We start from the raw sequence: 9,516 nt of genomic DNA on the forward strand, positions 1-9,516 counted from the left end.
TATATATATATATATATATATATATATATATATATATATATATATATATATATATATATATATATATATATATATATATATATATATATATATATAAAAATAACCCCAAATTCGTATCAAATCTACATATTTTTTCTTTTTTTTTTTCTCTGAGCCACAGCATTTATACTGAGATCAAACTGTCCTGTTGCATGGACACAAATGCCAGCTGCATTATTCTGATTTTTATTTATTTGATAAACGGTGATGAAAAACAAGAAAAAAAAATAAATCCCGTCCACAGTTATGCAACACTTTGTGCTGCTTTTCTCACAACCCATCCCCAAAAAGACATGTTAAAGTTTTCCAAAATGGAACAGAGTAAAAAGTTATTTTTTTACAAAGCACTGCATGATACGGTTTTACCTTGATTCCAGTTTTAAATAAATCGATAAAAAAAAAAAAAAAAGAAATATGCTGAAGAAGGAATAATCTAGCAGCTCCAGTCGGTTTCTGAGTCAGACAGCTGAAAAAACTTAGATTTTCTTGTTTAGCCCTGGTGCACCTGCAGCTTCATTGGCTCCGACGTCTCATGCTGATTATTACATAAGAGAAAACATTCCTCAAAACTAATCAGCAGGAATCTAACAAAGCTAAAGTAGCTCCTATTTAAGTTACAATCGGATCAAGCCTAATATCTTTTCACCTTGAAAATATAATTATTAGATTTTTTTTAATGTTATTTCCAGTCATTTTCTCCTATATTATTTAGACTGCAAAGCAAAGCGCAGTAACTTATTTACAGTGTTATAACACGAGGCGTTAGGGAGAAGGAGAAAAGGTTTGCAGTGTTAAAGGGCATTTAAATTGTTGAATATTGATCAACGTATTTTGCAACTTATGGCAATGAATCACTCATTGTTCCCTCACTCATTACCTCTTTTCTTATTGTTTATCTTTAATCCTGCTAACTTCTTGGTACGCTAATCAGAAACGTCAGCAAAAAATAGCAAAGAAAAACATTTCTTGATTGATCTCATGTGTATGCACGTGTGCTTCTCTCTCTTTTTCTCTCTTTCACACACACACACACACACGCAAGCACACGCACGCACACACGCACTCAGTCATTCATATTAAGTAACCACTAAAGGGCAGTGAGTGTTTCTCAGTGCAAAGAGGGCAAAGAGCTGAGGTGGGACTGATGCTGGAGTTCTTTCAAATCTTTCAACAAGACCTGTGCAGCAAGGACTCTGTACTTTTAGCTCGGTGCACAAACAGAAAGCTGCTAATTCCTAAGGTTGAGAAGAAGTAGAGGAATTTCAGAGCCGTTTATGGATTTAAATATGGTGCAGTGACAAAGCTAGTTTTTTCTCTGTTGTGCCCTTTTCCCCCCCACATTTTTAAGGACTTATATGGGGATTTTAGGTTAAACTTAGTTTTTGTGCATTAAATATCAGAAAGCTTTTTTTATTATTATTATTGTTTTAAGAATTTTTCTTTACAAAGCAAAGTGTGATCAATCAGGTAAGTTTGTTCCATTTCTTATCATGTAACACTTTGATGTCAGATAGTTACAGAGCGCTTGCTTTTTTTCTTTTTTTTCATTCATCTACTGTAAGTTTGTTAATGCCGCAGAATTTTAATATCAATATTGTGGTTGTGCAGAAGGATGGCCTTCGCTGACCTCCTCGAACAGGTCGGCAGCACGGGTCGCTTCCAGGTCCTCCATGTGATGCTCCTCTGCACCCCAGTCCTCATGATGGCCAGTCACAACCTGCTGCAGAACTTTGTGGCCATGGTGCCGCCTCATCACTGCAGCTCACATTCCAACATGTCTCGGACCCAGCTGAGCCCGGAGGAGATTCTGCAGATCACGGTGCCACTGAACGAAGCAGGGAAACCACAGAGTTGCCAGCGATATGTTGCTCCACAGTGGCACCTCCTGGCTCAGAATGGTAGTTCTGCCACAGAGAGGGATTATGGCGCCGTCCTGGAGGGATGTGTTGATGGATGGTCCTACAACATGACGGATATGACCTCCACTATCATATCTGATGTAGGGCCGCGTTCTTCAGACTTTATTGCGATCGTGGGGGCTTTAATCAAGCCAGAGATGATTGTAGGAGACACTTACAGATTTGTTTTTTGCTTTTCTTCAGTGGCACTTGGTGTGTGACCTGCGCTCCTTAAAGCAAATGGGGCAAACCATTTATATGGGCGGTGTGCTTGTGGGGGCTCTTGTCTTTGGAGGCCTTTCAGACAGGTATCCTCCAATGTTTCATCAGTAGTTCCAAATCTATCTGATGCTAATAATCTTTTTCTTTAATGTGCCTTTAAAAAAAAATAAAATCCAAACATCACTCTTCTCTCCTAGATATGGCCGCCGCATCCTCCTGCTGATCTCTAACCTGCTCATGGCGGTTTCGGGAACGTGTGCTGCTTTCTCCCCTTCCTTCTCCGTCTTCTGTCTGTTCCGGTTTGGCTGTGGCATGGCTCTGTCGGGCCTGGGACTCAACACCTTCTCACTCAGTAATTAAGCAGTCAGCCAAAAACATAAAAACAAGAATTTGTTTGCTAAAGGGATAAAATGTAGTAGTCTAGACTACAACTCGTCAGACGAGCTGTGGAAGGCAATAACAATAATAACCAAGACATTATTTTTTTTTATTACCATTATTGATGTTGATTTTATTTTTGAATGGCTATCTTTAACTAGCATAAACTGAAATAAAATTATGTCTGTCTCTTCATCTGCCTCTTTCTATATTCTCTCTTGTAGTCTATAGCTTTGATGTGACTTTTTATGGATGTTTGTCAGGAAATAAAATGTTTTTCTTTGATTCTTTCTCGTGAAGTTGTGGAGTGGATCCCGACTCGTGTGCGGACTTTCACGGGGACGGCAACCGGCTACTGCTACACCATGGGGCAGATGCTTCTGCCGGCCATCGCCTACTTGATCACGGACTGGAGGTGGTTGACCCTGGCTGTGTCGTTGCCCTACTATGTGTTCTTCCTTATTGCATGGTAAGATGGCGAATACAAAGGTGCAAGTGGACGGACCGTTCAAATGTTGGGAGCGTCTGTAAACGGCAAAAACCATCTAATAAAATAAACACGTGTATATTCTCAGGTGGTTTCATGAGTCGTCAAGATGGTTGGCGATAAACAATAAACCCGAACAGGCTGTGAAGATGCTTAAAAGTGTGGCCAGGTTTAATGGCCGCCATGAAGAAGGGGAAAAGATTAATGTAAAAGTACGGCAGTGTCATTTTCATAGAGTTGTGTTTTTAATTCATGAATGGGACGTGCATTGAAAGTATGTCTTCTTTATGCGCAGATGCTGCAAGAATCTATGAAAAAAGAGCTGTCGTGCTCCCAGGGGACCCACTCTGCCCTTGATCTGTTCCGCACGCCCAAAATGCGCGTCATGACTTTCTGCCTCAGTGCCACCTGGTACACATCCTGATTCTTCTATAAAAAGACACAAACAAAACCCATCTTTAAATAATCTGCAGTAAAGGACATTCTCTCTCTCGTTCGTTCTCTCTCTCAGGTTATCAACCAGCTTTGCGTACTATGGCCTTTCTATGGACCTACAGAAATTTGGGGTGAACATCTACTTGATACAAGTGATCTTCGGCGCGGTCGACATCCCCGCTAAAGTTGTTGTCACTGTGTGTATGAGTTTCATTGGACGCCGTCCGTCACAATGCGGCGCTCTGATCACAGCCGGAGTCACAATTCTGATCAACATACTGGTGCCTTATGGTAAATACGGAACGCATTTCTTATGCTGGTACTATTTGATTGAACTTTTTTTTTTTTTTTTCGATTTTACGTTACAACCAGAAAAGTGTTTCTTGAGACAATGATTGATTGGCCAACACAAAACAGTGCATACTTTTGAATTGGATGAAAGAACAATGTACAACTTTTTTTTTTTTTTTTCCCAAGTTAAAACCTAAAAAGTGTTGCTTGCTTATATTTTTACTCAAACTATGACAGCAACTGACTGACTTTAGAAGTGGCTTAATTAGTAAATAGGGTATCAGGTTTATTAATTAAATAGGGTATAGAGTTTGTTAATTAAATCTCAATGTAAATCCAGTCAAAGGTCTCCCAAGCTTGTTGACCATCAGTGAAAACCGTGCAATAAAATGCATTGTGTTAGAAATCTTATATTGCGCTTGAGCCTGAATATACCAGTTCTACTGTAAAACACGGTGGTGGCAGTATCATGGTATGAGAAGGCATAAAAGAAACTAAAACTCCCGAAAACAAGTTGATTATAATTGGGGTTTTTTGTTTTGTTTTGTTTTGCATGCTCTATAATAAACTAAACATACAGTTATATCTACTGGAATGGGAAAAGTTATACATTTAGTAATGTGTCTTTTTTTTTCTTTAGACAAACAGACTTTGCGAACCTGTCTGGCAGTGGTGGGCAAAGGCTGCCTGGCTGCATCCTTCAACTGCTGCTACCTTTACTCTGGAGAACTTTTCCCAACTATCATCCGGTACGTTTTAAAAACGGAAATTGAATTTATTGAATCTGATTCCTCCTGAGGAAAACCAGTGTTCCTTAATTTTTTTCTGATGTGAGTGTAATCCTGGCAACCTGTGACTTTGTTCAGTTCGCAAACTTCTTGACCAAAAAAAAAAAAAAAGCATCACAGTTAAAACATGATTAAATTAAAGCATGATTATAGACACAAAAGTGATAATTGATACAAACAATTAAAAAAAACATATATTTATATACTTAACAATTTCAGGAGAAAGAAAGTAATGAAAATACAAAAGCAATTGAAGCTTAAAGTCGATAAGGTTTGTGATGTAGTAGTGAAAACACACTGAATTATGTTTGCTTCTCTGATTATTTACTGGCACAGGTGATCAGTGACACAGGTCAGAGGGGGGAGGTTTGCAGATTAACAGTGCTACACAAAGTTCAATTCAATCCAAACTTGGACTAAACAGTGAGGGATTGAGTTAAATAAGTGACCGTTTTCTCACGTGTGACCAAAAGTATCCGTACACCTCAAACCTTTCAGATTCCATCGTGCCACAACAAGTTTCAATGTGTTTTACTCTGATTTTATGTGTCAGAAAACAGAATGAAAGAGGACGGAAAGTGGTGCGTGGTGTTAAAGGAGGGCAGTAAAACCAAAGAACTATTGAGGCTCTACAAATCTGTGCAGTGAGACATTTTGTGGTATTTACAGCTACAACTGTTTCGGGGGTCTGCCTCCGTCAGCTGTGCACGACTGCAGACTGAAACTATTAGTGATTCTTTCTTGCAAAGCAGATCAAGCTCAGTCAGATTGGATGAAAGGCATCTATCAAGTGCAAAAGGGTAAATTCAAATGCAAGCCAGACTTGTTAGTTTTTATTTGAATAAAATTGGAAAACCATTTATTATTTTTTCTTCTGCTTGTGCTACCTATTCATGGTTAGAGCCGTGGCTGTATCCCCAAATTGATTATGGAACATGCACATATTCACAGATGTGTTTTCTAGAGCATTTTCGACATGCTGAGAGCTGCCATTTTCAGCAGCAGCATTCATGTTCCTTGCACTACCAAGAGAGAAAATAAGAAACACTGTGGATGTTAGCTTCTGTGCTAGGGCCAAGGCAGTATCCACAGAACCTGTTAATGCATAGTAAGAGTTATTTGGTGCTAGTGCTAATTAAATAGGTAGGTTGAAGCATTTTCAGAGCGGGCGTCAAGTGTTTGCAGATTCCAGCTATTCAGAAGTGGTTGTGGTCCCTAAACCTGGCAAACACCTGGTCCACTGTACGGCTACTTTGTATTGGTCTATCACATATATTCCAGTAAAACACAAACAGTTGGGCCTGTTGACAAATTATGAGCTGTTGAAGGTGTGGAGAATTTTTCATATCACTGCAGTGATTCATAAGTATTACTGGTAAGACCGTAAACTGAAAAAAATCTTCTTAAATAAGAAAACAGATTTTTGTCCATTTAATAACAGCTCATCTGGTAAAAAAATTTTATTGAAAACTGAACATTCGTGGAACTATTTTTATTAATCTCAATGAGATGTTCCAAACAATCAATGAAAACAAAAACAAGATTTACAATAACCATGAAGCCGAGTCCTTTTTAAACATTACCAGAGAAACACTTACAGACACATAACAGCTAAGCATGCTACCAGGAATTTGTGCCAAAGGGGGAAAAAAAACTGCATTTAAGGAGTTTGTAAAGGTTTTGACAAAAAAAAGAAGAACGATCTAAGAGTTTCAGGTTGACCTTGGGAAGTCTCCAGGTGACCTTTGGCCAGGATAAATACTCTTGAGGTTCAAACAGGTTCTGCAAACAGATGTTGGTGATGAGTGCCAATGACTGCAGGCTAATACATCCTCTTGTATGCGCTTACTGCGGACTGCCAATGTGTCAAATAAGATTTACACAGCATTTGTTTTTTCTGGAACATAAAGTCTGTGACATTACATGGTTTTTATTCACACATTTATTACAAAATCTTTTATTTTTTCACTAAGTATTTCCGTCCATACTCGTAAGAAACTGAGTTATTTGGTTAAATGCACACAGTGTTTGTAACACAGTCTTTCAAAATCATTAATACTCCTTGGATAAATTACTGTCATGTTCTAGCCACAAATCTGGATGTATTTTATTGAGATTTCATGGGACAGACAAAGAGAAAGTAAGGCGTAATTGTGAAGTGGGCATTTGTATTCAGGTCATTCATTGATGCAAATCTTTTGATTGCAGCTCTGACTGTTTGCTTAGCGCTGTTGTCCTGCCAGAAGGTGAACCTCTGGCCCCAGTTTGTTTAAGCCTCACTTTTTTTCTTCTTCTCAGTATTCCCTTATATGTAGGGGGACCAGGGGATGGTGTGTTAACGGGCATGTGTAGTGTTAGTTTTCCTCCGTAACATTTTGTACATAGTCTATTTTCGGTCTCATCTGATCGGAGCACCTTCTCCCACACTTCGCTTCTGACTTGAAGCAACCTGCTAATGGGATTTTTTTTTTTTTTTTACAGTTTCTTTTCAACCGTGTCGTTCATGGTGCCATCGTTACAAAATTAGCTCTGAATCAACTAGTTCTCCCTCATGAGCTGTAGATGTTGCAGAGAACCCTTTCACTGCTTAATACTGTCATTTCCTGGCCTCTAACTTTAAAAAGTGCAAGTTTTTTTTATCTTGAGCTAGGTGTCAAAGATTTCCCCCTTCTGATTTTGTTACATTTTCAAAGCTGCCCTCTCTGCCAGATTTTTATAGTGGAACTGTGTGAACACTGCAAACATACAAAATTGATTCCATATTCAAATTTAGTTTAATCATATTAAACTCGTGCATTCATGCACTTCTACCATCTTCCTTTAAGAATGTCCTATGGCAGGCTTTGATTAGACAAAATGCCAAATAAAGGCTCCAATATAATTTAATTTTTAACTGCACAGCATCTAGACCACTGATTCTGCTTTAATTGTGTCATTTTGATTTCATTTTCGCATTCAGTCAAAGTGGCATGGGTTGGGTGTCCATGATGGCTCGCGTGGGATCTATGGTGGCCCCAATGGTTCAGCTCACTGGGGACCAGATACCTTGGCTGCCAGGTTTAATCTACGGAGGAGCTCCAATTCTCTCAGGGTTTGCTGCAGTTTTTCTTCCAGAGACACTGGGCACACATCTCCCTGACACAATACAGGATGTGGAGGACAGGTAAGTTGAAAATTACAAACAGGAAATGGCTTAGTCTTGCAAAAACACTTTGAAATGCAGAGAAAGGACGGTTTATTCAGTTTGTCCTTCTCTGTTCCCTCAGGGGTTCTGGAAAAACCTCTAAGTGTTCAATGCCAACAAAGGAAACAATAATCTTGCAGGACACTAAGGTGGATCTCCTCAAACAGGCTGCATGAAATTCCTGCCTATAAACCCGGTGAATGTGCTGACACAAAAATAAATAATGGCGTTTGTACGGTTTGTTTTCTTCTTAGCTGCATATGTGATTTTCAAAGTTTATTTTGTGTTGTTTTATCCTGAGAAATGGAGAAAGAGCGTCGTTTTCAAAAGGTCAGTAAAATAATCCGAAGGCATCAGACAATCACACCCACAGTATGTTTGTTGGTGAAACAGTAGCTTTGAGAAATTCAGGACTTCTTTACAACAATCGTGTCTATAACCCAAATCTCTGAGTAGAATTAATTCAAGACTGACTGTATCTTTATTGGTGCTTTTGTAAATTTGTTCTGCTTTATATGTACCACTTTGTATTTTTCAATAAAAGTGAACACATACTCCACTTCTGAGTTTGTTTTTTACTTTTTTAAAACTCAGATATTACTAGAGCTGTCAACGTTTAATTTAGTCGTTTTTAACCAAACTGAAACAACTATGGAAATGATGAAAAGCAGAAGAAACCAAAGAATGCAAAAGTTAGGAACATCATCTTTGCTAAATCAACTTTCAGCTGATGAACCTTGGAAGTACACCATCACTTTTTCTGAATACTATTTATGTTCGCAAGGCATTTTCCTAAGGCTAATAACTTAATTAAAAAAAAATAATAATAAAAAATCATAATCTTGAAATGGAGTGCTCTTTACACATAAAAATGTCCAAGTTTTGTCACATTACAGCCACATGCAATGTGTCTTAATGGAATTTTATGTGAAGAAAATTAATTAAATGGAAGGTAAATTATCATATTATAAGAACGCAACCACCCAGATTACATACTGAGGAAAAACTCCTTTTGCTGCAATTACCACTGCAAGTCCTCCAGAACTCTTCCTGTGTTGGTCGGTCACATGCAGTCGCAATTAATTTATTGAGCACTCAGTGGATTCAAGGGATGAAAAGCTCAAGGAGTATAAATGGTCTCCTTTTTTACCCTTCAGTCATTTTTATTAGAGAGACAGTCAATTTAAATGGTTTTTGTGTGTGGGACCATATTCTCTTTTTTTTTATCTCCTGGCAATGACGGCATATCTTTCTGGTGTTTTTTTTTTGTTTGTTTGTTTTTTTTTTGTTATTATTCCACGTTGAGAAAATTACAGCATACAAGTAATTGTTGCAATAGAACACATGTTTGTATCATTTCAAATAAATTAAGTTCTGGAAATACAAAATGTGCCATTCATGCCCTAAATCTCCAAATATCGTTTTATGTTGAGCCATTACATCACTGTAAACCTAAATAGGGCCAACACATTTATCAATGTGTAAAAGAAATCAAATGAAAACAAATCAGCAAAAATCCAGAACTTTAAAAATAACATACTAATAATTTGTTTTTAAACAAAAACCCAAATGTCTCCGCATACAGAAGACCAGCTGTACTCTTGAGACTGATGTTTGCTTTGTCTCCATCTGGTGGACCTTTTGTAGTAATGCATAATGGATTAAAAAAAACCAATCCATTATGCTAACGACAGCTAAAGGCTGAAGTGACATTAATATAGGTAAATTAGAGAGTAAAATGCTGAAGACAGCTTCTATTTACTTATTTTCCTTATCTCTTCAATGAGGCACATG

The 9,516-nt window shown here is 37.9% G+C and overlaps 1 protein-coding gene across 1 annotated transcript; it reads left to right on the plus strand.

Annotated features, from left to right (window-relative positions):
- The first annotated feature begins 1,131 nt into the window (after positions 1–1,131).
- slc22a6l (solute carrier family 22 member 6, like) lies at positions 1,132–8,281 on the plus strand. Its single transcript, XM_015039940.1, has 11 exons — positions 1,132–1,506; positions 1,648–2,038; positions 2,142–2,245; positions 2,357–2,511; positions 2,838–3,006; positions 3,113–3,236; positions 3,320–3,435; positions 3,536–3,750; positions 4,391–4,499; positions 7,498–7,701; positions 7,805–8,281. The coding sequence occupies exons 2-11, from the start codon at positions 1,652–1,654 to the stop codon at positions 7,896–7,898; spliced, it is 1,677 nt and encodes a 558-aa protein (XP_014895426.1). The 5' UTR covers positions 1,132–1,506; positions 1,648–1,651; the 3' UTR covers positions 7,899–8,281.
- The last annotated feature ends 1,235 nt before the right edge of the window (positions 8,282–9,516 follow it).

The sequence above is a fragment of the Poecilia latipinna genome, unplaced genomic scaffold, assembly GCF_001443285.1.
Source record: "Poecilia latipinna isolate Pla-1442-1.1 unplaced genomic scaffold, P_latipinna-1.0 Scaffold30, whole genome shotgun sequence".
Lineage (NCBI taxonomy): Eukaryota > Metazoa > Chordata > Actinopteri > Cyprinodontiformes > Poeciliidae > Poecilia > Poecilia latipinna.

Bases quoted from the DNA above. Each gene is read 5' to 3' on its own strand.
- slc22a6l (XM_015039940.1), top strand. From the start codon at position 1,652: ATGGCCTTCGCTGACCTCCTCGAACAGGTCGGCAGCACGGGTCGCTTC. The intron at 2,039-2,141 runs GTAGGGCCGCGT...GCTTTTCTTCAG, and splicing joins CCTCCACTATCATATCTGAT to TGGCACTTGGTGTGTGACCT. The intron at 3,237-3,319 runs GTACGGCAGTGT...CTTTATGCGCAG, and splicing joins GGGAAAAGATTAATGTAAAA to ATGCTGCAAGAATCTATGAA.